Below are 26,103 nucleotides of genomic sequence, written 5' to 3'. Positions count from 1 at the left end.
AGAAGTGGGCCACAACCAAACCAACACAGTGCCAAATGTCAGCCATGACCAAATAAACCAGCACTCACCCAAATGTGGGCCACCACTGTACATTTTTATTCTGGCCCATATACCACTTGGAATGATGGCACAAATGTGGTCCACAGTTGTTTGCCAGAAGTGGGCCACAACCAAACCAACACAGTGCCAAGTGTCAGCCAAAAATAGACCAAATAAACCAGCACTCACCCAAATTTGGGCCACTATGCATTTTTATTCTGACCCACCTACCACATGGAATGACATGAGTGGTCCACACTTGTTTCTCACATATGACCCACAGCCTAGTCATAATGCTACATATTAACCAAGAGCTGAATACATCAGAACTGGTTTACAGTCTATGATCTTGTCTAGCCTGTACACATTGGAGTCACAACCAAACCATGACAAAGTTCTATGTCAAATATGAACACATCATATAAATAAACCAGAACTGGTCTGAATTTGTGGCTACTGTACATGTCATTATGGTACCTCCAGATACTGTGTTAAATGGTGGCAATGGTCCAGTCTTGTTGGTCTCAGTCAAAGATGAAGATACCTACTGAAGAATTGAAGAAAAAACCAGACACGAGAAACAACTTGTGAACAGTAGAGAACTATTTTATTTTTTTAACATGTGCCACAAACAACAACACAACACAAACAAAACAAACATGAAGATGAACATGAAAATTCTGACTGCGGAACACTGTTGCGGAACACGCTCACTCATGGCCCCACCATTGTCTCCTCTTCATCTGGCCCTTTAAGAAATGCACAAAAGAACATATTTTGTTGACTCAGTAAAGCAGTACTGTGGTTACTGTATATGGTTGCAGTGCAAAACACAAAACCTTATCAGGAGACCAAACAAAAAAGGCCCTGTAAAGTGATATAAAGTTATACAATATTGTGTTCATCAAACACTCTGACAAACTTCACATTTAACCTGAAGTTACAGTAATAAAACATAATGTATATTTGAGTTTGTCTTCATGTTAAAGGGGAATAGTGCACAGCCATTTGATTTTTTGCTATTTTGCTAACCTTTCCTCAGCATTTGTTGGTTCACTGAAGCCAGCCATAATGCAATTAATGGAGCATATCATATACATGTTGCAATGTGTGTATTTGTGTGGTTCTATCCTTTCATAAAAAGATAATGGATACAGGGTGTTTTGGTGTGTCATGATGCTGCCAGCACGAGAGCTGGGATACTGGGTCGGAGGGTCTGATCTTACAAGGTTGGTTTTCAGCCAAGTGACGCTAGGTGGAAGGCAGAGAGCCTCCATTCTCCCTGGAACAAGCCAGCAACATTACTCTGAAGCTGTTTCATTAAAGCATAAGTAAGCGGAATGTTTGTGTTAATATAAGTCTTATATAGTTATATCTTCCGACAGCAATCACTTATATAGAGTGTTTGGTCCGAAACACGGGTCTGTCAGTCACCCTGCTCTGCTGTAAGCCGAGGAGAAAACTTTCCTTGTATCCTACAACCTTTATCCAATGAGGAGAGAGAACGGCATAAAGGGGCGGTCCTCTCTGTGTGTGCAGCCAAGGGATGCACGCGCATGTGTTGACGTAGGGAAGAGGGCGGGGACTGCTAACTCCATCCGCTGACAGGAAGTTAGCCAAAACGACCGGATCGCTTACTTCTGCTTTAAGTAAAAAGTAGGTAAAAATCTTGAATATTTCCTCTTTAATGACTCTCCATGGGGACCCCCAAGATAGCTGTCAGTCTGGTGGTGCGTAATAGGTATCCACAAAACTGGACATTTACTGGACCAGAGGTCTGTGTGCTATGGCACGGTGCTCTGGCGGAACACTGGGGCCATACTCAGATCTAAAAGCCCTCACAAGAGGAGAGAGTTGGGATAAAAGTTGAGGTGAGGTCTCTCTGTCCTGGTTTATTCTTTATATATTATGCCAAGGTAAGTATTATATTCCATTGCAACATGGCTGAGGCTCTCAGTTGGAAGCAACTCCATCCTACATATTAAACCTATCACATATCAAGTCTGAGATGACAATGAGTCAGCTAGCCTCACTCACACAATCGCTGTGTAGTTACATCAGACCTGCCCACATGGTGGAGCTGAAGACCATGAATGCAGCAGTAAAGGGAAAAGTTTGAGGTTAGATAAGACCACATCTTAAGACTCAAAACTTCATCCACTCATGTTAACATTAGAAGTATGTTTTTGTGTTTGATAGGGGGTTCTTTCATTCCAGCTCAATTTAGCAGGGAGATGGCATGTAATATTAATATATTTAAAAATATATTTCAGCTGTTGCTTCATATTCATTAATTTATTTTGTAGATAGAATATTATACTAAAGTCAAATACAGTTTTCATTAAAGATGTGTTTCTAACTGAAATGTGATTTCCCTACTTTTCAGACCCATGTACTGGCTTTTAAGAAAGGCAATGGGTGACAATTCCAGTTACAGTTTACATTACTGTCCCACCACTGCCAAGTGAAATCTTTACATTTACAAGAAAATGGCTATGCTTGCTGCATGGTGGCTGAACAAGCTTCTAATTCCTAAGTGACCATAGCGGAAAAAATGGCAAAAATCACAACACTGCCTTTTTTAATTGTATTTGCTCATTTAGAATTGGGGAGATTTGTTCTGTACTTTGCGCTCGTTTTTTTTTTACATATGCTGACAGCTTCATCTTGATTTCTGCTGTAGAACAGTATCACACATATATTGCAAAATAGGTATTGTAGCTGACTTACGTGCGAGCTGTGTGGCACGCCTTTTCTCCTCTCTCTCTCTCCTCCCACCATCCCTGTCTCCAGCGAGATGAAGCCACCTTTTTATATAAGCCTCCACCTCCTGGTCTGTTGCAGTGGCCGTCAATTGATTGTTTCTGACCGTTCCTAAAAATTTAGAAAACTGTAAAGCTTTGGATAGATTGCACACAATGGTGAGAAATGGCTAACTGCATGACATGCTATATCCTGCCCATAGTTGGGCAGCAATGAATGTAGTTTGAAAACAGTCTAGCCATGACCAGCCAATTACTAAAATTGTAGGAGGAAAACTCTCGCCTTCAGCTGACGAACTGATTGCAGACTGGTGCATCTTAGAGCAGGGGGCAGATAAATAGCTGGAGAAGATGGTGAAGCACATAGTTTTAGATATTTTTATTATGGTGCAGGTTGCTGACATTTCGGCACAGAGTATGTCTTCTTCAAAGCAAACAGAGCAATTTAAGAATGGCAGCTTTAAACTGGTGCCTTATAAAATGTGATTGGGTGTATATGTTGTTGTATTATAAGTATTTTATAACGAGTATTAGACTATCAGCATTTTTAATTAATTGTATTACTTAAAGCTATGGTCTAAGGTCTGAAAGACGATGAGAAGCCGCCATTAGCAGCACCGTGGAGAGCTCCAGAGCTGGAGGGAGACTCGTCGCTCTGGGCGACCCAGCACAGGGTGCTGTATGTGGGGGAGAGGAGTAGGAAGACCGGGGCCTGTAGCTCCGCGGCGCCGTAGTTCGCAGAGCGACCCCGCTCAGGTTGCCGCTGCGGCTAGAAGCGGCTGTGTGTTGGGGAGAGGATCAGGGAGACTCGACGCGGCACCGGTACCAGTAATAACGGCAGCAACACATTCTGTGCTTCTGTACTGTGCTTCTCTGAATCCTAGTGGGGCTTTCAGCGGCATGTGTTTAAACATGTACCCTCTGACTGTTATAATCATATGGATGCTGTTATAATGTGTTGTGATTGAGATCCTGACCCACCAAACATCCTGGAAAGTGACAAAGTTACGTTTTTCGTACAAAATTACATAATCACCATCAGTAAACAGGACGCTGTCTGACTATTTCACTCGCGGGGAGGGATGCTGTTTTCTGGAGGGAAAGTTCACTGCCACAGAGATTTATTTTTCTTGTCTCACACAGAGTCGTTGAACATGGGTCGGCATGTTCTCTGACCACTTTGCCACCACTTCTCAACTGCCTGCTCTGCATTATAGTCCTCAACCTCAGGGAAATGCAATGATATACGGAGGAGGGAATTGAGCATTTTGTTTGAGAGTGAGCGTTTGACATTTTTTTTTTCACTGTCCCGTAATTGTCCCGGACAAAATATAAGTGTGTCCCAGCAGGAATTTTTATGGTCCCCGCCGGGACATCGTTAATTTCGAGCCCTGCTGCCTGGTCATATTAACCTTGTATAAAAACTGAATGTTAACTAGCTAACATTTTTCGCAGCACTGGCAACCTGACAAAACAATGTGAAGTTCCAACAATAAGAGCTGAATGTTTCCCACAGAAATTCATTCATTTATTTTTCGTTCAGGGACTCACCTCACCGTGACTTCTCTCCTCGATCTCCGGCTCGCGCACTTTTTGCTCCCTTGCTCCCTTTCGTCAATTCGAATATGATGCATTCAAAAGACTCGTAATTTGGAAAACTCCAACTTAAAGCGGAAAAAAACATAACGGAAAGTAGAGTTTGAATAAAGATACGATCCTTACAGACTTAATAGCGTTGACTTAATAAAAAAAAAAAAACAAAAAAAAAAACACTGTCACTGTGGGTGATATGTTCAGGTAAATGTAGGTCAATACATTTTCCAATGTCGACCTGCCAGTCATTTTCTATGTGACACAGAGAGCAGGTGGGAGCGGTTTCTGTTCACAAATGAACTGTCACTCTTGGCCTAGGCTATGCTCTTATTGGCACACTCGGTCAAGGAATGTACAGTATGTTGTGAATTTAATGAATTGAATTGAATTTATTTATTTAAAACAGGGACAATGCACAAAAAAACATTAATCTTGTAAGACAAGAAGAGATGCTTTGAGCCAGGTTATAGTTCCGCCTGTAGTCCCTGGGCAGGTAAAGTTAAAGCAGATACAGTATTAAAATCATTGAAATATGAGTGACATGATGACCATAATATTTTAAAAATAGACAGAATACACTAGTAAAAGCAGGGAACAAGAGCACCAAATCATGAAGTGCACAGCAGCACATACTCTCTCTTACTCTTATCACACATTCAAACAGATAACAGTCCAACTATCCTCCTCTAATAACCACATTCATACACATATTAATAACCAGACACGTATACACACATGTAACTCAACAATGTGTGCAAACTCGCTTCCTCAGTAACCAGCGCTTTGACAAGCATGAGAACATGTAGGGATTTGTACATAGAATAAGTTCTGGAAGGACATTCCATTGGCCACACATGAAAATGCATATACTCAAATCAGAGAAAACACAGAATTGTTGGTCAATATATATATATTTTTATAAATTAACTTTGATCAACAAACAACAAATTCATCACAGTCAGCATATTATTTATACTGACAGATAATATTGCACTAAGAGAAGAACAAGTTAAACTTGACTATGCCTACTGTATGTAATTCCTGCTGGTATCAGACGGATAACAACTCTCAGAATTCACCATCCGCTTGTTGTGTTAACTTTTTTCTCTCAGATTTTTATGAACGGTTTTGTTTCTCTTTGTATCATGGGTGCAACATCCGGGCTTGCCATGGGGATGTGTTGTTCATGATAGACATTAGCTTGGATAAAATTCTCACCTCCATAGTGGAGAACACAATTAAGGCAGTTCAGGCCTAAAGGTCTTCAGTCCTCTAACTGCTTCAAGCTCCAGCAAAGAAGCTGGACGGGGGCTCCATTAGTGGCGAGCTTCTTCCAGAATGAGTGAAGGATCAATATTGCAGGTCGTTCATGCTGCAACATTGCCAATCATGCCCATCATGGAACATTTCCACCGAAAAAGGAATATCTACTTGCACTTTGCACTTTGGATTCCTTGTTTTTTCCCCTGTCCGAGACTTAGGCTCGTTGACTCTTTTGTTGCTACTTTATTTCTGTTGGACTTTGATTACCTGTTTATTTACCTCTTTCTAAAATAATAAACTGTTCCATTTGAGTCTGCATTTGGGTCCTGTTATCCCCTATACCCTGAATAGTGGACAGCGGTTCAATGAGAGAAGCAAACTAACTTAACTTAACTTGTCTTGTCTTTTCTTGTCCTGGCACATTTGTACTTCACAAAGTATGGACCCCACAATGTTACTGAACCATATGTGGGCCACTTTAGGCTCACATCCAGATTAGTCGATGCTAACTTGCCGTCTTTCGGCCAAAAATGGCCCAAATGTGTTTCAACAAAGGTGGGCCACCTGTGTGGAACCATATGTGGGCCACTTTAGGCTCACATCCAGATTAGTCGATGCTAACTTGTCGTCTTTCAGCCAAAACTGGCCCAAATGTGTTTCAATAAAGGTGGGCCACGTGTGTGGAGCCATAAGTGGGCCACTTTAGGCTCACATCCAGATTAGTCGATGCTTACTTACCGTCTTTTGGCCAAAACTGGCCCAATTGTGTTTGAGCAAAGGTGGGCCACATGCGTTTTCTCATAAGTGGGCCACATAGGCTCACATCCAGATTAGTCGATGCTAATTTGCTGTCTTTCGGCCAAAACTGGCCCAATTGTGTTTCAGCAAAGGTGGGCCACTTGTATTTTCTCATATGTTGGCCACTTTAGGCTCACATCCAGATTAGTCGATGCTAATTTGCCGTCTTTTGCCCAAAACTGGCCCAAATGTGTTTCAGCAAAGGTGGGCCACGTGTGCTGAACCATATGTGGCCCAGCCTTGGTTCACTTAAGGAATAACCATTCCCTACTCTGCCACGTATTTGCCAAAGATGGGCCATATCTGTTTTGTGATATAAGGGCCGAATGTAGCATTTACCACATGGGCCAGTTTAGGCTCACATCTGTTTTGTGCGGGCCAGAAGAATGCCTACAGTGCCGGATTGTTGCCTGAAGTGGCCCACATCCGTATGCTATCTGGGAAAGCACAAAACTAACAGAACCCCTTTAAATCTAACCCCAGTACTGTGGCACTAATAACCCCTCATATAGCTGTGCCACTTTTCCCACAGAACACATACATTAACAATATTTCAAAACAATTAACACACATAGTTTAGTCCATGGTCACCTGACCCATGGAAGCGCGCCACAGTGCGCTACTTATGACGTGGCCCGGAACTGCCTCGGTTCGGCCCGTGAACCCGAGACAGACCTCTGCAGCAACAGCAGGTGAGCGTGTGTGTAGGTGTGTGTGTGTGTGTGTGTGTGTACGTGTCGCGTAGGCGCCGAGTGTGCACCCTCGACGACCCACGGAGGGGAGAACAGAGTTCAGGGTAAAAAGTTTATGTCACTGCTGGACCGCGAGATGCGGCCGGCGGGGAAACAGGTGATAAGGAGCTTGGCTCCGCCGGAACAATGAGGGCGCAGCGCGCCCCACCGGCACTCTCTGACAGAGAGAGCGCGCCGGTCAGGAAATGACGGGCGTTCAACAGCGCTCCGCCACATTATCCCCCTCCTCCCCGAGGTTGACGATGTGCGGCAACCTGGAGAGATAGTCTGCCACAACATTGGTCTTGCCCGCTCGGTGTCGGATCTGGAACTGGAACGGCTGGAGAGAGAGGTACCAGCGGGTGAGACGACTGTTGTGGTCTTTCATGGAGTTAATCCAGGTCAGAGCCCTGTGATCAGTCTCTAAGTCAAACTCTCTCCCCAGCAGGTAGTACCTCAAACTCTCCAGGGCCCATTTGATGGCCAGGCCCTCCTTCTCCACAGTGGAGTACCTGGTCTCCCGTGGCAGCAGCTTCCGGCTCAGGTACAGCACCGGTCGCTCGTCACCAGGCTCACCTTGGGCCAGGACTGCCCCCAGTCCCACCGCTGAGGCATCGGTCTGAACCAGGAACCGCTGGCTGAAGTCAGGGCTCCTCAGAACTGGCGAAGAGCACAAACAGGCCTTGAGAGCTTGGAACGCCGCCTCGCAGTCCTCGTTCCAGATGACCGGGTTGCTCTGGTCCTTCGCCGTCAGTGCTGTCAGAGGTGCTGCGAGGGTGGCGAACTGTGGGACGAACCTCCTGTACCAGCCGGCCAAGCCCAAGAAGGACCTCACCTCCTTCTTCGTGCGAGGGCGTGGGCAGCTACGGATGGCCTCGACCTTGTCCACCTGTGGTCGGACCTCCCCTCGTCCAAGCCGGTACCCCAAGTACTTCGCCTCCTCCCAGGCCCATTGACACTTGGCTGGATTCAGCGTCAGGCCTGCCTGCTGGATCTGGCCCAGGACTCGCTCCAGATCATGCAGGTGCTGCTCCCAGGTGGCACTGAAGATGACCACGTCATCGAGGTAGGTAGCACTGCAGTCCTCACACCTCCGCAGGACACGGTCCATCAGCCTCTGGAAAGTTGCTGGTGCTCCATGTAGGCCGAAGGGCATCACCGTGAACTGGAAGAGGCCAGCAGGTGTCTGGAACGCTGTGCAGGGACGACTGGACGCTTCCAGGGGTACCTGCCAGTACCCTTTACAGAGGTCCAGGGTGGTGATGAACCTAGCCCGACCAATCCTCTCCAGCAGGTCGTCGATCCGGGGCATCGGGTAGGCGTCGAACTCTGACATGGCGTTGACCTTCCTGAAGTCCATGCAGATGCGCAGGGAACCGTCCTTCTTCCCCACAATGACCACCGGGCTACACCACTCAGACTGCGACGGCTCGATCACCCCCAAGCGCTGCATCTCCTCCACCTCCTTCTGAAGTTTGGCCACCAGGTGCTGGGGCACCCGGTAGGCCCTCTGACGAACCGGCCCCTTGTCTTTCAGCCGGACCACATGCTCCACGAGGTCAGTCTTCCCCGGGTTGGCCGCGAAGAGCTTGGCGACCCGCTGGAACACCTGGCACAGCTGGCTGGACTGGGCGGCAGAGAGGTGCCCGAGAGCAGGCTCCGCAGACTGGCTCAGGTCGGCGAGGGTAGACTCCTCCTCCCCCGCGCTGTCCACCGCCGTCACCAGCAGAGACGCCACGGGAACCCGAGCCTCCCTCCACTCCTTCAGCAGGTTGACGTGGTAAATCTGCTTTGCCCTTTTCTTGTCCGGGTGGTGGATCTCGTAGGTCACCGGGCCCATCTTCCTGAGGACGGTGTACGGGCCCTGCCATTTGGCCAGCAGCTTGCTGTTGGAGGATGGCAGGAGGAGTAGGACCTTCTGGCCAGGCTGGAACTCTCTGTGCCTGGCCTGTCGGTCGTACCACGCCTTCTGGGTCTGCTTGGCCTCACGAAGGTTGACCTCGGCCTCGTCTCGGTACCTTGCCAACCGGTCCCTCATCTCCAGCACGAACTGGACCACACCACGGTCACTGGTGCCGGTTGCGGGAGACTCCCAGGTCTTCCGCAGCAGATCCAATGGCCCCTGTACCTCCCAGCCATACAGAAGCTCAAACGGGGAAAACCCTGTGGACGCTTGGGGAACCTCCCGGTAGGCGAAAAGCAGGTAGGGCAGCCACTGGTCCCAGTCTCTCCCAGTGTCGGCCACAAACTTCTGCAGCATCTTCTTCAGGGTCTGAATGAAGCGCTCGACCAGGCCGTCCGTCTGAGGGTGGTCTTGATCGCCGAAATCCCCAGTGCCGGTGGAAGAGCTGCAGGAGTCTGGAGGTGAAGTTGGTCCCCTGGTCTGTGATGATCTCGTCCGGTACACCAACCCTGGAAAACAACTGAACAAGACAACGCAGAACAGCAGGAGCAGTGACCGTGCGCAGGGGGAAAGCCTCTGGGAACCGTGTAGCGTAGTCACAGAGCACCAGGATGTACTGGTGCCCCCCACTGCTCTTCACCAATGGGCCCACAATGTCCATGGCCACACGCCTAAACGGAGTGGAGATCATGGGCAGGGGTTGTAGGTAGGCTCGGTCGGACTGGCAGACATAGCAAGTTTTCTGACAGGTGGGACAGGTTTTGCAGAAGGTTTGCACATCAACATACATGGAAGGCCAATAGAACCTGGGGGATATGCGCAAATAGGTTTTGTTGCGGCCAAGATGACCTGCCCAAGGCAAGGTGTGTGCCAGGTGCATTATCATCGGCCGGCATGACACAGGAACCACAAGGCGTTTGACCCCCTCCGCCACTGCATACAAAACATCACTGTCAACAACAAAACATTCTTTCTCCCCTTTTGACATATCCAGCCCCCCAACCACCTTGGCGAACAAGGACTTCAGAGTCCCATCCTCCCTTTGCAGGGCCCCAATGTCCTCTGGCACCTCCCACATGCCCTTTGCCAGTCCCTTTGCACAGTCCGGCTCCCGGGACTTCAGCCCCTTTTCAAACCGCCGCTGGCGGCGAGACTTCCTGGGCCCCTTCATGGGCCCCTCAAACAAACTGCTGTCCAGGGTTGAAAAGAGTTCTGGATCGGGCCCCTTTTTCGGCCCTGGGTCGGCTGTCACCCCCGCCCTGGCCTGGGTGCGGGTGATCACATAACCGGACAAACCCTTCCCCAGGTCACTGTCTTTGGGGCCGGCCTCCAGCAGCACGTCCAGCAGCACAGGTAAGTCCCACCCCAGGATAGCAGCAACAGGTAACCTTTCCACCAGCCCGACCGTCAGCAGGTAAGGTTGCTCATCCACCACCACCGTCACCTCAGCTGTGGGGTAGGAATGGCTGTCCCCGTGCACACACAAAATGTCTTCCTGTCTGCTATAATCCACCACGCCCGTTGGCACCAACTCCCTTCGGACCAGCGTCAGGAAGCTCCCCGAGTCAACCAGAGCAGTCACAGACTCACCATTAATGGTAACGTCCTTAAAACGCTGTTGCCCTCCCCCAGCACTTGCAACCTCAGCCCGAGGAGTGTAGCATGCCCCGCTAAGCTTAGCTTTTCTGATGGGGCACAACGAAGCCTTGTGCCCTGCTTGCTGGCGGTAGAAACAGATGAACTCCTTACCGGGGCTGCGCTGGCGAGGTGTGGGCCGGGATTCTCCAGGCGGATGCTGGCTGGCTCTGGCTGCTGGTCTGGGCTGCGACGAAACCTGGCGACTGGGACCACCGTGATAAGCAGGCGGGCCTCCCCTCCGTGCGTTGAGGTACTGCAGCGCTAGCTTGCCTGCAGCTAACCCATCCGTTGGCTTGTGCTCCTTCACCCAGGTGCGGATGTCTGTTGGGAAGACTCGCAGCAGCTGCTCCAAGATGACCTGCTCACCGATCTGCTCCTTGGTATGCTGCTCTGGCCGAATCCATCGACGGTAGAGACCCTTTAAGCGGTGGTAAGTTTCTGTTGGGTTCTCTCCCGGTGGAACTGCCATGGCCCGGAACTGCTGGCGATACGTCTCCGGTGAGACGTCAAACTTGGTCAGGAGTGCCGCCTTCAGGTCCGGGTATGAATGAGCCCTCTCCTCGTCCATAGCGGTGTACGCCTCTAGCGCCTTCCCAGTGAGTAGCGGCACCAGGCGACACGCCCACTCACCATCTGGCCAACCACACGTTCTGGCAATCCACTCGAAGCGAAGCAGGTAATTTCCAATGTCCTCCCCAGCCAGGTACTGGGGAATCTTGGGGTCACCAAAGGGTCTGCTCTCCGGCCTCGGAGGTTCTGTCCCACTGCTCACCCCAAACCTTGCCGCCCTTAAGGGTGAACTGCGGCGCGGTGCAGCAGGTGTAGGTAAGTCCATTCTAAGGCTCATCAGCGACCTCTCAGATGGTGATAGGGACCCAGGTGCAGGGACAGGTGCTACCGGCCTCGGCCCTGCCACTGCCTGATCCAGTTGCGGGGCTGGCCACGAAGCCTGGAGTCCCCTGAGCTCTGCCAGGAACCCCTCCTCTCTTCTCTGCTGTCCCTCCAGGAAGGTCCTCATGACCGCCACCAGCTCCTCTCCTGGACTTGGAGCTCCAGGGCCGGCCTGCCGGACTGGGGCCGCCGCACCCCCTTCGTCCTCCTCGGCTGTGGACCAGGCTCCCTCCTCGCCATCTTTGTCCTGCACTGGTTCCTCCTTTTGTGAGCGCAACCCAGTACCCGTCTTCCTGTGTACCGGATGCGCCCTCGTCGACTGGCCATCCCACTTCTGACACCAAATGTCGGGGTTCGATACTTTGAAACGCTGGTTTGGAAAGATGATGGCCCAGTCGGCAAACTTTAGTTTGGTGATTTTCTTTTTATTACACCAAAAACCCAAAGACAAAAATACCCACAGGTGGCAAAGCAACAAAAAAAACGCAGGAATATTTACAATATGACAGAGTAAAAAAAATATTTACAAGGAACAGGCAGCAACTGTTATCCACATGCCACTCAGCCGAATCCTTCCTTCAAGTGAGCCGAGCTCTCTTTAAAAACCCCCTTGGCCCCTCCCCCGGGCAAACCAATTAACAAAACACAGGGGTTAAGAAACATAAACTGGGAAACAAAGCACAAAACTAACAGAACCCCTTTAAATATAACCCCAGTACTGTGGCACTAATAACCCCTCATATGGCTGTGCCACTTTTCCCACAGAACACATACATTAACAATATTTCAAAACAATTAACACACATAGTTTAGTCCATGGTCGCCTGACCCATGGAAGCACGCCACAGTGCGCTACTTATGACGTGGCCCGGAACTGCCTCGGTTCGGCCCGTGAACCCGAGACAGACCTCCGCAGCAACAGCAGGTGAGCATGTGTGTAGGTGTGTGTGTGTGTGTGTGTGTGTGTGTGTACGTGTCGCGTAGGCGCCGAGTGTGCACCCTCGACAACCCACGGAGGGGAGAACAGAGTTCAGGGTAAAAAGTTTATGTCACTGCTGGACCGCGACATGCGGCCGGCGGGGAAACAGGTGATAAGGAGCTTGGCTCTGCCGGAACAATGAGGCGCCCCACCGGCACTCTCTGAGAGAGAGAGCGCGCCGGTCAGGAAATGACGGGCGTTCAACAGCGCTCCGCCACACAAATTCAACCAGTTCAGGCTAGAAAACCTGTTTGAAAGATCTTTTTTCAGTGAAATGCAGCTTAGGCGACTGTACAGTGCAAAAACAGGCTCCTCTTGCTCTGAAACGCTCATTTTTCATAAGCCACTTTTCACCCTTAATGAATTAAATTCCAGGTAAAAACTCCTTTGCCATGAAGAAGATCCAAATTCAACCAGTTCAGGATAGAAAACCTGTTTGAAAGACCTTTTTTCAGTGAAATGCAGCTTAGGCTACTGTACAGCGCAAAAACAGGCTCCTCTCGCTCTGAAACGTCTATTTTTGACATAAGCCAGTTTTCAGCCTTAATGAATTAAATTCCAGGTAAAAACTCCTTTGCCATGGAGAAGATCCAAATTCAACCAGTTCAGGCTAGAAAACCTGTTTGAAAGACCTTTTTTCAGTGAAATGCAGCTTAGTGCAAAAACAGGCTCCTCTCGCTCTGAAACGCTCATTTTTGACATAAGCCACTTTTCAGTCTTAATGAATTAAATTCCAGGTAAAAACTCCTTTGCCATGAAGAAGATCCAAATTCAACCAGTTCAGGCTAGAAAACTTGTTTGAAAGACCTTTTTTCAGTGAAATGCAGCTTAGGCTACTGTACAGTGCAGAAACAGGCTCCTCTCGCTCTGAAATGCTCATTTTTGACATAAGCCAGTTTTCACCCTTAATGAATTAAATTCCAGGTAAAAACTCCTTTGCCATGAAGAAGATCCAAATTCAACCAGTTCAGGCTAGAAAACCTGTTTGAAAGACCTTTTTTAAGTGAAATGCAGTTTAGTGCAAAAACAGGCTCCTCTCGCTCTGAAACGCTAATTTTTCACATAAGCCACTTTTCAGCCTTAGGCGACTGTACAGTGCAAAAACAGGCTCCTATCGCTCTGAAACGCTCATTTTTCACATAAGCCACTTTTCAGCGCAAAAACAGGCTCCTCTCGCTCTGAAACGCTCATTTTTGACATAAGCCACTTTTCAGTCTTAATGAATTAAATTCCAGGTAAAAACTTCTTTGCCATGAAGAAGATCCAAATTCAACCAGTTCAGGCTAGAAAACCTGTTTGAAAGACCTTTTTTCAGTGAAATGCAGCTTAGGCTACTGTACAGTGCAGAAACAGGCTCCTCTCGCTCTGAAATGCTCATTTTTGACATAAGCCAGTTTTCACCCTTAATGAATTAAATTCCAGGTAAAAACTCCTTTGCCATGAAGAAGATCCAAATTCAACCAGTTCAGGCTAGAAAACTTGTTTGAAAGACCTTTTTTCAGTGAAATGCAGCTTAGGCTACTGTACAGTGCAGAAACAGGCTCCTCTCGCTCTGAAATGCTCATTTTTGACATAAGCCAGTTTTCACCCTTAATGAATGAAATTCCAGGTAAAAACTCCTTTGCCATGAAGAAGATCCAAATTCAACCAGTTCAGGCTAGAAAACCTGTTTGAAAGACCTTTTTTAAGTGAAATGCAGTTTAGTGCAAAAACAGGCTCCTCTCGCTCTGAAACGCTCATTTTTCACATAAGCCACTTTTCAGCCTTAGGCGACTGTACAGTGCAAAAACAGGCTCCTCTCGCTCTGAAACGCTCATTTTTCACATAAGCCACTTTTCAGCCTTAATGAATGAAATTCCAGGTAAAAACTCCTTTGCCATGAAGAAGATCCAAATTCAACCAGTTCAGGCTAGAAAACCTGTTTGAAAGACCGTTTTTCAGTGAAATGCAGCTTAGTGCAAAAACAGGCTCCTCTCGCTCTGAAACGCTCATTTTTGACATAAGCCACTTTTCAGTCTTAATGAATTTAATTCCAGGTAAAAACTCCTTTGCCATGAAGAAGATCCAAATTCAACCAGTTCAGGCTAGAAAACTTGTTTGAAAGACCTTTTTTCAGTGAAATGCAGCTTAGGCTACTGTACAGTGCAGAAACAGGCTCCTCTCGCTCTGAAATGCTCATTTTTGACATAAGTCAGTTTTCACCCTTAATCTATTAAATTCCAGGTAAAAACTCCTTTGCCATGAAGAAGATCCAAATTCAACCTGTTCAGGCTAGAAAACTTCTTTGAAAGACCTTTTTTCAGTGAAATGCAGCTTAGACAAAAATAGGCTCCTCTCGCTCTGAAAGGCTCATTTTTGACATAAGCCAGTTTTCACCCTTAATGAATTAAATTCCAGGTAAAAACTTGTTTGCTATGAAGACAAGGGCGCAATTTCCACTGGGGACAGGGGGGACATGTCCGCCCCACTTTTCAAAATCATGTTTTTGTCCCCCCCACTTTTTACACTTTGAAAACTAACAGTAGGCACAGGCTGTAATTGCAAAACAACAAGAAACCCTGCGTAAACTGACCGCTCGGAAGCCCCCCTCACACTACGTGCTCAATCAAAGACACAGACAGGACGCGGCACAGCAGCAAAAAGATGAAAAGGAGCCGACAGCTCAACTTAAAGTCCTTATTTGGAACGGGACTAAAAAGGAAGAAAGAAAATGTGAGTTGATTAGTCATTACTGGTATTTCTAACTTTACTCTATACACTATTGTAGCTAACGTTAGCTAACTAATATGTTAAACCAGGCGCTTAGCCATCTCTGTTTAAAACGTGTATGCAGCGCACTGATCACACAAGGAAGAGAGGAGGTGAAAAGAGACAACAACACCGTTACCTGTTGTATACTGGCCTCAGGCTGTACGATCGCTAAAACGCTGACGACCAGTGAGTAACGAGTTTGAAAGTAGCCTCTAACTTAATCAATCAATCAATCAATCACATTTTATTTGTATAGCACTTTACAATAGCCAGACGGTACCCAAAGTGCTTTACATCAAAACAATAAAATAATACATAAAAGCAATACATAAAAAACACAGGAAAGTGCTACAGTGCTGCAAGAAAACACAAGAAAGTACTACTAGTGCTGCAGGGTGTTAAAGGCCCTCCAAAAGTGCATTAAGTAAAAAACAGGCAAAATAAGTACACCTAAGAGCAGGACTACCCTAGTCAGAGTTAAATGCCAATCTAAAAAAGTGTGTCTTCAGCTTCGATTTAAAAAGGCTGAGGTCAGTAGTGGTGCGAATGTCAGGGGGCAGTCTGTTCCACAGCCTGGGAGCTGTGACAGCAAAAGAACGATCGCCCCACTGTTTAAGTCTTGACCTTGGTACCTCTAACAGGAGCTGGCCGGAAGAACGGAGGGCCCTGCCATGATCGCGGACAGTTAAAATCTCTGACAGGTAGGAGGGAGCCAGGCCATTAATGGAGTAAAAAACAAACAATAAAAGTTTAAAATCAATTCTAAAACGAACTGGAAGCCAGTGGAGTGACGACAGCACAGGGGTAATGTGTTCACACCTGGACGTGCCTGTTAAAAATCGGGCAGCAGCGTTCTGAACAAGTTGGAGACGCGAGATTAAAGACTGGCTTCATGAACGCAGCTCAAACCAACCCGGTGCCTCAGCAGGATGACCAAGCCTTGATAAATACACCGGATCCGCGCATCCTCATGCATTTCAGCCGGGTCGCTACCGGAGCTAAATTAAAAAAATAAATAAAAATAAAAATAAAAGCGCTCCTTGCGGTGGAGCTGAGAACAGCGGAGTTTCCTCTACTACAGCTGAACAGCTGACATGTGGTCAAGACGTACAGACCTGTCACAGTCTCACGGTGCATTTCATAATTATAAACTTCAACCTCAGAGCTCTCTGTCCTCAGACTGTCCTCACCTGTCCTGAACATCACACAGGGACAACATGGAGCCATGGAGCTGCTTGTGTGATTGGTTACTGAGTTGAGTTGATTTGTGTCTGACTGTCAGTCTGTGACCAACACTGTCTATGGTGCTGAAAGCTCAAGCAGGTTGATGTCTGGCTGAGTCAGTAGCTACCATGTCTTTGGTACAACACAAACATTAAATGGACACAGACAGTCTACAATTAACATGGTAGCTACATGGCTTAGACATGGTAGCCACTGACTCAGACAGTGACCTGTGTGTGTGTGTGTGTGTCAGAGGGGGTGATCTGTGGCATTGTCTTCTGCAGAAATATTTAGTGTGACTAGCATGTTTAAATAATGGAATAAATGCAATGTTTAAATAACTATCACAAGGGCCCATCGAGAATGCTCCTCCCTCTCTGTGCTGAGACCCACGCTCCGCCACTGGCAGTATGGCTAATGACAAAATAGTAGGCTAGGGTTAAATAGAAATGGCATGATTTAAGCTCTACGCAGGCAGAAATCGAGCGCACTGTGGTGTAGTGAAGAATGAAAACCAACTTGTAAGCTCAAGGGACTTTACTCAACATCTTCAGCAGGAAGTACAGCTTCATAACAACAGCTCCTTCTTCTTCTCTTCACCTACATACATAGTCCTGTCTTATTCAGTGGTGCCATCTAGTGACACTCCAACGTAACAGCGTTACAGAACACAACACGCGCTATGCGTACACAAATTTGCCGTTCCTACTTGTGTCCCCCCCACTTCTGAAACTAAAGTTTCGCCCATGGTTAAGTATATTTCTCCAGGAAAGTTTCTTCTGCCTCTCAAGTTTATAATTACAGTTTATAATTCAAGAGAAGGTCCGAACAGTCTGATGACATTATTTTGCATATGAATTAGCCATGTGCTTCTGTTCCTTCGCAGACCATGTCAATAACACCCGAAGACATAGTGTAGTCGGATTCTCTGAGCACCGCAGACAGTTCAGTCCTTTTGAATTCTCATTCACATCTTTCTTTGACCTCATGACGCTTTCCAACAAGGTCAAGGTGTGGTTTGGTAAACACTAGGAGGTCATTTTTGACTATGCGCGTTCCTCCCAAAACGGCGCTGACGTCCCCTGCAGAGTTTAATCTTGACATTTTCAATACGTCTTTGTATAAAATCACAATCGAGTAAGTCGACATTAAAAAAAAAAGCGTTGAGCATGGAAATGTAATTTGTTACATACTGGTTGAAATAAAATCCATGGTGACTACAGCTGTGGCTAGTGGTTGTGGCTAACCTTGCATGCCACCATATGCACAAAGGATTGTGCCATCAGAACAGCTCATGGCAGTCTATCACAGATGTTAATCATTAAAATCTGAATCACTTTCACTGTTTGTTTCAATCTCGTAATTTATGTATTTTGTAACTTTACAATCGACCTAATACGGCTTGGCTTTATTCGCGGACTTCATGCTACGAGGATACAATAGACGATAGTAATTAAGGTTTCAAACATTTAGTAAATGGGGTAATTTGAATGTCGACAAGATAACGTGCAAAAATTAATTTAAAAAAAATAGTATCGCAAACATACCTCCAGTCCTCAGTCAACTTCTCTGCACGATCCGCTTCTCCGATTGCATTCACAGGCAGTGGGAAACTTCACTACTGTTATGGCCTCAAATTGAAAGGAAACTTTTATCAAATGTTTCAATGCAAAAATACTACAGATTGAGGTAATTACTCCCATATTAAATAATTACTTCAAATATAGTTTTAAGCAGAGTGAATACTACGAAAACTGCCTATTAAAAATGAAATAATCTTAATATTCTCAGTCATGCAAGCCATGGGATGGTTTTGATTAGTAAAAATGAGTTAAAATATTTTTTTATCTTCAAATAATTTCAAATCATAAAGGGATTAAGAAGTTAAACATGTATTAATAATCATTATTTATTCAGTTCCAGGAAATCAGTAATTCCTGCCTGCCTTGAACGCAGCAGTGTTTTTGGAGGGAGTTTGGAGGTGCAGGTGCATTGAAAGCTCCCCTCCCCCACCCTGACTTGCACCTGACCTGACTGTGAACTTTCAGAGGAGCATGTAGTATGGCACTTATTCAATCTGAGATACAGAGCAGCACAAGTCTGAACTTTTTAAATGCTGTTTATCTTTAATAGGGATTTTCACATATTTTATACCAGATATGTATATTTAAATTACTATTGAAAATAAAATAAAAAATACAATTAGAATTTTTCTTTTCTATTAAATTTTGTAACTTGTAAGAAATGACTTATCATGGAAGGCTGAATATTGAGACAATATTTAGGAAAGACTGATATTTTAGCTCTGGCAGCTCATTGTAGTGACACTGAAGGTCAGTTTCTAAGCCTGTTGAGTGGCATCCTATGGTGGCATCCCCTCCCCCACCCTGAGTCCTCTCTTAACAGCCTTAGCTTTGAAGTCTGTCTTCTCCCTCTCACTAGAGAGATTTCTGATGCTGCTCGGGAAATTGCCTCCATACAGAATTGGGGGAGCATACGTCAGTCCGACCACCCAAAAGTCCGACTACCCATTAATCCGAGTTACTTTACAGTGTTAGGGTTAGGCTAAGGCAAATGTAATCAAATAATGCCCTATTTGCATATTTAAATATATATTCATGGAAACCTCCAATACAAAGGATGTTCTTATTCATGTCAGTGATCAACCTGTGAAGTTTCATGGATATATCTCTTAGTTTAAATTTTTGCCCTATTCACCTCAATTATACAGGGGCTAATATTGTGGTGGCCATATTGGATTTCCAGCAAAAAATTAACTTGCTTGTCCATATAGGTTGTAATCCTACTGGGTCATAGATATTTTTCTGGTGGCCAACCTTTTATAACATTGCAAATGCAGCACCCCGGGTGGATCATCTTATTTGTCCTCCAACATGTCAATCATTCTGAGGAAATGCTCACGTCACGCTGTCATGCATGCTCTTTCCTGGCTCGTTTCCACTAGCTGCACGTGCACTTTGATTATTTATGTGTCCCATGAAATGTCTGCGAGGACTTTTACCCCAGTTGGTGTGACAGTGGAGCATTACCGGCGGCCCGGTGGATGGTGCAGCGGGGGCTCCACCGGCCGGGACCGCACAGTAAAGCCGGGGGCATGGAGGGGGTGAAAGGGGAGGCTATACAGTAGGATATACAGTAACATGTTTTAATAAAAGTATTTTAAACATGCACAGAACAGTAACACTCTTGCATAAAAGGTATGCCCCAGTGGTCAGCATAATCCGACTCGAAGCAGACTGGTGCATTTGTGTGCAGATTAAGAGGAATAACAGAGTTTGTCATCCTGAATGTGTACAGAGTGTTTTGAATAGGAAAGCTAAGTAGCTTTAGAAAGCTCTAATCATTATGGGACAAAAATATTTTTGTATGACACTTATAAGTGAGCAACATAAAAATCTGGCTAAATCCCTTCAATCCTGTTTTTTCACCTTTAATACCCCCTGTCTCTTTGGCTGCCATGCAGCCCCCTTTCACCTTAGAGACCCCAAAATTTGCATGGAGGTTGTCTTGGGGCCCCTACACAAGAATACGAAAGCAAAATATAAGTCATTTAGAAAAAAGGTCCTTTTCAAAAACCCAAGGGTGTTACACCCTCTGACATACTGACAAATTTATAGCATTTTTTTTATAGAGGTCGTGGAAGTCTGAGCTTTTGATATGTTGTTCTGTAGCCCCAGATGAGTAGATAAGCATTGGTTTGGCTTTGATTAAACATCTACTTTTTGGTAGGCGGGCCTTCAAACTTTCACATTTTTAAACCAAATGAGGCTCACCATTCCAACAAACTGAATGACTTGAAACTTGTTATCTATTCCAAAAGCTCACAACTGCTGGCCACTAGGAAAGCGAAGAACGCTCCAATTATGGGACCAAAATGTTCTTGTATTACAATTTTAGCTGAGCAACATACTCAAATCGTATTCATTTAGAATAAAGTTTTGATATTTTTGTTAAACAGTTTTACATGTCTTTTTTGGCCTTAAATGGCCCCCTTTGACCCTAGAGACCCTAAATTTTGCACGGTGGTTGACCCCCCAATACAAGTGTGCCTAAGGATTTTTCATATTGCAGGTTATACTGGTTTACAAAATAAATGTAATGTGTGAAAAATACCATTTGAAAAGTTGAGTGAGGATTTGAAATGTTTTTTCAAGACACAAGAGCACAAATTTAACCGAAAAAGTGAGCACAGCGCCTAAAAACTCTCTCTGTCTCTCTCTTTTTTTTTTTCCAACATCGCGTCATATTACGTCACAAGAGGGAGTTGTATGCTAGCAGCTGCCATAGCTTAGTGTGGGAGCAGATGGCTATTTGTCAGAGCGGTCGTCTTATCGTGAGTCAGTGTGTTTACAGCAGGTTTGGATTGCGTTATCATGGACATGGTAAATTATTCAGTTTGTGGTGGTTTCACAAACTCCAGCCTGTCACGACATCGAGTCCACCGGTCCACCAGAAAAAAAACGGTGCTATCTTCCGTGCCTGGGTGCGTGTTGTGCAGCTGAAGAGACGGGGCTTGACCTCTGCGTCAGCTACGAAAAACTCGGTTGTGTGTCGCTCAGTTTAAACCAGAGGATTATCACTCCAGCGATCTGATGGAGTTCAACTGGGATTCCGAAGCAAGAACTGTGCGACCCCCCGCCCCCCTCTCCCCTCCAACCCCCGGTGCGGTGCGGTGCCTTCGGTGCCGACAGCCTCATCCGGACCGCTGTCTGTCAGCAGCTGCTGGTGCTGCCGCCCCGGCAGGAGACAGTAACGGATCAGACAGAGACTCAGCTGAACGTGAACAGCCACTTGTAAGTCTTGTTTTATAACATTTGCGTGAGCTAGAGTGGGTGACATCATCGCTAGAGTGGAGAGCAGCTGCAAAAACTTGAGAAAAAACTCTCTTCATCTTGATTTGGGTCCCACAGCTTTTACTTCACATAGACAATATATACATAGAAATGTAGGAAATCTTGTTGGCTTTCAGGTGATGTTCTTATTTCAGATGTAGGACTTAAACTTTTGGCTGTAGAAGCCCTCGAGCGACAAGCACTCCAGCAACTCCCCCATAAGCTGCAGTGTTAACTTTGAGCCTAAATTTCTGGAGTGGAGCAGACGGTACCGGTTTTGTCTCTCGCTCTGGCTCCCTCATTTTTCACTTTACAGAAATAAAAAAGACATCACATGGTTCAGCAATGTCTCCTGTTACTCACTGTATACATATTTTGGCCATAACCATTACACTTTTTTCTAAACCTGCAGGAGTTTGGGAGGTGTTTTCCCATTCATTCTTATGGGGACATTTTCAACTTTGGTTCTGCTATTGCTCCAGCATATGCAGCTACAGAAACTGTTTGGCTGTCAAACTGTTCAGCTTTTTAAGCTCTTTCAGCCTATTACTTTTCAGCTTTTCAGCCTTTTCATCCTTTTCAAATATTCAGCTTCATGTTCAGCTAGAGAAACCATCCAATTATCAAAATGTTCAGCTTTTTAAGCTCTTTGAACCTATTACTTTTCCACCTTTGACTTTTCAGCTTTTGAAAAAAGACAGCTTTTTCTGCAAATTCTTGACCATTCATTCTCATAGTTGTATGCATTTTTTATGCATTAGGCAAGTGTTTTCCAGCACATTCAGCAGATTTCCGAAATCACTTCAGCCGTCAGCATTCACGCTGTATTTTCGCAGGAAATACAATTTTTCGAGTTATATATGCTATCTATATGCATACAGGCGGTACAACTCCAACACTATCTGACCTCCATTTTTAACACACTTGAACACATTCTGTGACAGAGCTGTTGTATGGGATTGCAGGTTGGACAAGGGTATATGTAGTAAACCAACCATTGAATGTATTAAGTTACATATTTGTATAAAGATTGACCTCTTATTATCCTAGCTTTCCAGGCACAGCCCAAGATGTGTCATGGTGCAAATTAATAGGTAATTTTCTTTTTTCAGGGCTACTGACAAGTTCATTGTGTGCCAAAGCCAGCTTATGTCTCTATTTACTAACTGCTCAGCCTGTTGTGGAGAAACTGAAGTAAGTAACTCCAACGGAAAGAAACATTGAGACGCAGGAGGGAACTTGTGCAAAAATAAAGCAGGTAAGGGTCTTCTTGTGATTTCTGATGAAAAAGTATCATAACTTGTATTTCAGTTTGTATATCTTGTGTTATTTATGTACTGTGATCTTCTGCCTTTCACATATGTCTTTCATGTCTGTCAGCATTTTTGGCTCCTCATGGATTCTCTGAGAGTGCGAGAGTGCAGCACTGTCCTGTCCTCGTCTGCTGCGGCTCCCCTTTCCAGATCCCTCCAGAAGATCAACAAGGAGGAAGCTGTTGGCATATTCACTGCCAGCATTCATGATTTGATACAGGACATTGATAACTCTGAGGCTTTTCATACTCATAACACTGTTTTTTTTTTTTTTAAATGGGTCAGATGGTATATTTCTTTTGATTATTAATGGATAATAACCGTTTTTTACAATCTGGACCTTATTTCTAGCATAAAATACGATCATTTACTCACCCAGATAACTTTGGTGTCATTACAAGTCGTTCCAACGAAATTAGATCCAGCTGAGAGCCGCGTATATCTGTATAATGCAAGTACACAGGGCAGTGCAATGTAGCCTCTAAATAACACATTATCTGCCGCAAAATTCGTTAATTTCACCAATATTTTGTTATGATACGCTACTGCTATTCCCCTCTGAGTCCGGGGTTAGCTGTTGGTCTGTAGGTTGACCTACTAACCTCTGATCTGGATGATGTCATCTCCGACTGCGGCGCGCCTTGTTGCTATCGCTAATGCTACGGTTCGTTTCTGCGTGTGTCCGACTTGTCTGAACAAAATGAGCAGCTGGACGAAGTTCAGCTTCCTCTCCGCAACCTAGACTTACTAAAGCTCTGGCTAGTTGCACTAAAAATGGACCCGAATGCCGAAGCGGAATGATTATTATCAGAATGAGCCGGGCAGCGGTCGGAGATGATATCGTCCAGGTCAGAGGTCAGTAGGTCAACCTACAGACCCCGGGTGTTGATAACCGCTAACCCCCGGACTCAGAGGGGAATAGCACTAGCGTATCATAACAAAATATTGGTGAATGAAAGAGTTTCGCGGCAATTTTTTATTACTTACTAGTATTACTGTTTTTTTTAAAGAGAGTAATTATTGATAATGGCATTGACATACTGTCATCATATTCTCACACTTTTGATCTGTCTCCCTTCAGGGACCAAAGCTCCTCTCAACAGCAGCAGCAAGAAGCACCAGGTACCACAAGATCAAGGAGAGCCTTATGAACAAGAGTAGCAGAGGCTGTCAAAAGAGGTATCTGCATTCACTACTGACCAATGATGTAGGCATACTCAAGTGTTGGAACCAAGTGATAAAGTCACAATCTCTTTTTCAGTAATTCAGTAATGGATGGTAGTCATTTGTTTTACTCACCCATTACTTGTCCATTATACTCACACAAGGACACAGTAATAAGTCTGCATGAATAATAAAATGCATACTTTGGAACTGTGAGACAGTAGATACAGTAGATCATGGCCACATTCATGCCAACACCAGTAGAATTTTTTTTTTTACAATTGTGTGTTACTGACTATACATTTTTATCATTTTAACAGATCTGTGAAACAATCCTGGGCCATGCCAAAGACAGGTTCTCCTTCACCAGCTACCTTGTGAGTGCCGTGCTGCTAGAGGCAGAGCTGTTTGACCGGCATCTGAAAACATTCCCTGAAGAGGCTCTGAATACCACCATGAGGGCATACCCCATGCTACACAAGGAGAGGCTCAGGACTGAGCTTTCTCTCATCTACGAAAGTCCAGACTTCAGGGGCTCCTGCAGTGCACTGGCTCTGTACCAGGTTCTACAGAGCTACAACCTCCAGGAAACCTTCTCTGAGACTGTGGCGCTGTTGAACATCCTCATAATCACTCCAATGACAACAGCTGAAGCTGAGAGGTGTTTCTCCACCTTAAAGAGGTTCAAGACATTCCTGAGAAATACAATGGGACAGGAACGTCTGAATGCATTGGGCCTGCTTTCCATGGAGAGGGAACTTGTCAGGAACATGCCTGATTTCAATGAGAGGGTGATTGATCGCTTTGCTTGCTTGAAAGAGAGGCGAGCTAAATTCCAATACAAGTGATGAGTGAGTGTGTTCTTAAATGGTGAGTTGTGTTATGTTGTACTCTCCAAATGTTGAATTGTAAATAGTTGTATTGATTGCATATTGCCAGCCAAATATAAACTGAATATGTTCTGGAAAATTTTGATTAATTACAGTTTTGATGATAGTGTAATTTGATTTGATTATCGCTATGGCATCCATGATGGCTATAAATTGTAGACTGTGCTAAATGTGATTTCATGGGCAAACTATTAGATGACAATGTATCTGTTAATGTGTGTTTTATTGTGGAACCAAATTTATTGTATTTGAGACATTTAAATAGCCTAGCTATACAAAAAATACTGAATAGTATGAATATTTTATGTCTGGTGTTGCCATCTAGTGGTTGAACAGGAACACCAAATTAATCAATGAAATGTGACACTGTAAAGCTGGCTATCTGACTTTTATTTATTATTATTTTACCCATTGAATGGGTCACCTTAGCCATCATTGCAACTTTTGCCTAGTGGTGGTGAAACCGAAGCTTTCTGAAGCACTGAACCACTTTGACAAAGTTGCCTGGAAAATGATGCACTGCTTCGAAGCATTCGATACAGTCAAAATAGTGACATCTGCTGGCTGTTGAGGGGAAGAATTGACGTCATGACTTTCATGAGTCAGTTTTTAATAAAATGTATGTTCTCTCACCAAACTTGTGTCATAATGTTACTGTAGTCAATCTAAATATTCTATATATTCTGTCATTGGTAAGTATCAGTACTCCGACATGTATTAGATAATCAATACTAGTTTTTTTATTGCATGATACATGGTAGTAATCTGTACGATGTTGTGATGTAAGCATATCCGTAGCTAATGCGTATACAGTAAGCTAAGCCACCAGTCTCTGACCAACTCTGCACTGACTGTCCTGACACCACAGCTCAATTTCTCTCTCCTCTGGCCATCAATTCTCCTCCTGGTGTCTCTCTGCTCTCTAATGTGCATAATGGACTCCTAGTTATACGGTTGTGGTCTGTCGTATTTGTAATTATACACATGTAAAGTTCCCTCGGGGTCAGAACCAGCACCACAATCCATTGTTTTCCTATTGTTCAAACCGACCGCTCTCCCTCTGCCTACGTCACTTCCGTTAAGGGTTTTTCGATGCGGAAGTAAAATTTTCTCCCAAAAACGGAAGTCTTATTTATAAATTTATATTTATAAATATAATTTTAAGAAAAACTTGTTCCTACATTATATTTCTAAGCATTGGTTTAAGGGGGGGGGTCTAACCTGCAATATGCTCTTTAAGTCTTTTAGAATGTGAAAATTTATAAAAATAAAGGGGTTTATTTGAAGACCTCACATGCACCAGGATGACCT

General features: G+C 45.1%; 1 protein-coding gene and 1 long non-coding RNA gene across 4 annotated transcripts; one reads left to right on the top strand and one right to left on the bottom strand.

Annotated features, from left to right (window-relative positions):
• Window positions 1–630: 630 nt before the first annotated feature.
• On the bottom strand, window positions 631–4,424 carry LOC311253990. The gene is made up of 3 exons (XR_014622131.1): window positions 4,353–4,424; window positions 2,770–2,913; window positions 631–788 (listed from the first exon to the last, which is right to left on the bottom strand). It is a non-coding gene; the product is annotated as an uncharacterized lncRNA (long non-coding RNA).
• LOC311253989 (uncharacterized protein) lies at window positions 3,611–25,423 on the top strand. 3 transcript variants are annotated; one of them, XM_084384417.1, is made up of 4 exons: window positions 3,611–3,623; window positions 22,538–22,683; window positions 22,806–23,860; window positions 24,223–25,423. In XM_084384417.1, exons 3-4 carry the CDS (start codon window positions 23,765–23,767, stop codon window positions 24,748–24,750), a joined length of 624 nt encoding a protein of 207 aa, XP_084240543.1. In that variant the 5' UTR covers window positions 3,611–3,623; window positions 22,538–22,683; window positions 22,806–23,764; the 3' UTR covers window positions 24,751–25,423. The 3 variants fall into 3 exon arrangements, 2 of the variants coding, with proteins under 2 accessions (XP_084240543.1, XP_084240542.1); XR_014622130.1 differs by lacking the exon at window positions 3,611–3,623 and adding an exon at window positions 19,713–21,386 and having other exon boundaries at window positions 22,806–23,917; XM_084384416.1 differs by lacking the exon at window positions 3,611–3,623 and adding an exon at window positions 19,736–21,386.
• Window positions 25,424–26,103: the final 680 nt, after the last annotated feature.

Source organism: Pagrus pagrus (genome assembly GCF_965226575.1).
Source record: "Pagrus pagrus genome assembly, contig: HAP1_SCAFFOLD_113, whole genome shotgun sequence".
Classification (NCBI taxonomy): domain Eukaryota; kingdom Metazoa; phylum Chordata; class Actinopteri; order Spariformes; family Sparidae; genus Pagrus; species Pagrus pagrus.
Note: the sequence above shows the minus strand (reverse complement) of the source record. Positions and strands in the feature narration are given on the sequence as shown.

Coding starts and splice junctions, on each gene's coding strand:
- LOC311253989 (XM_084384417.1), top strand. CDS start 23,765: ATGGCATTGACATACTGTCATCATATTCTCACACTTTTGATCTGTCTC. Junction 23,861..24,222: donor GCAGCAGCAAGAAGCACCAG/GTACCACAAGAT, acceptor TCATTTTAACAG/ATCTGTGAAACAATCCTGGG.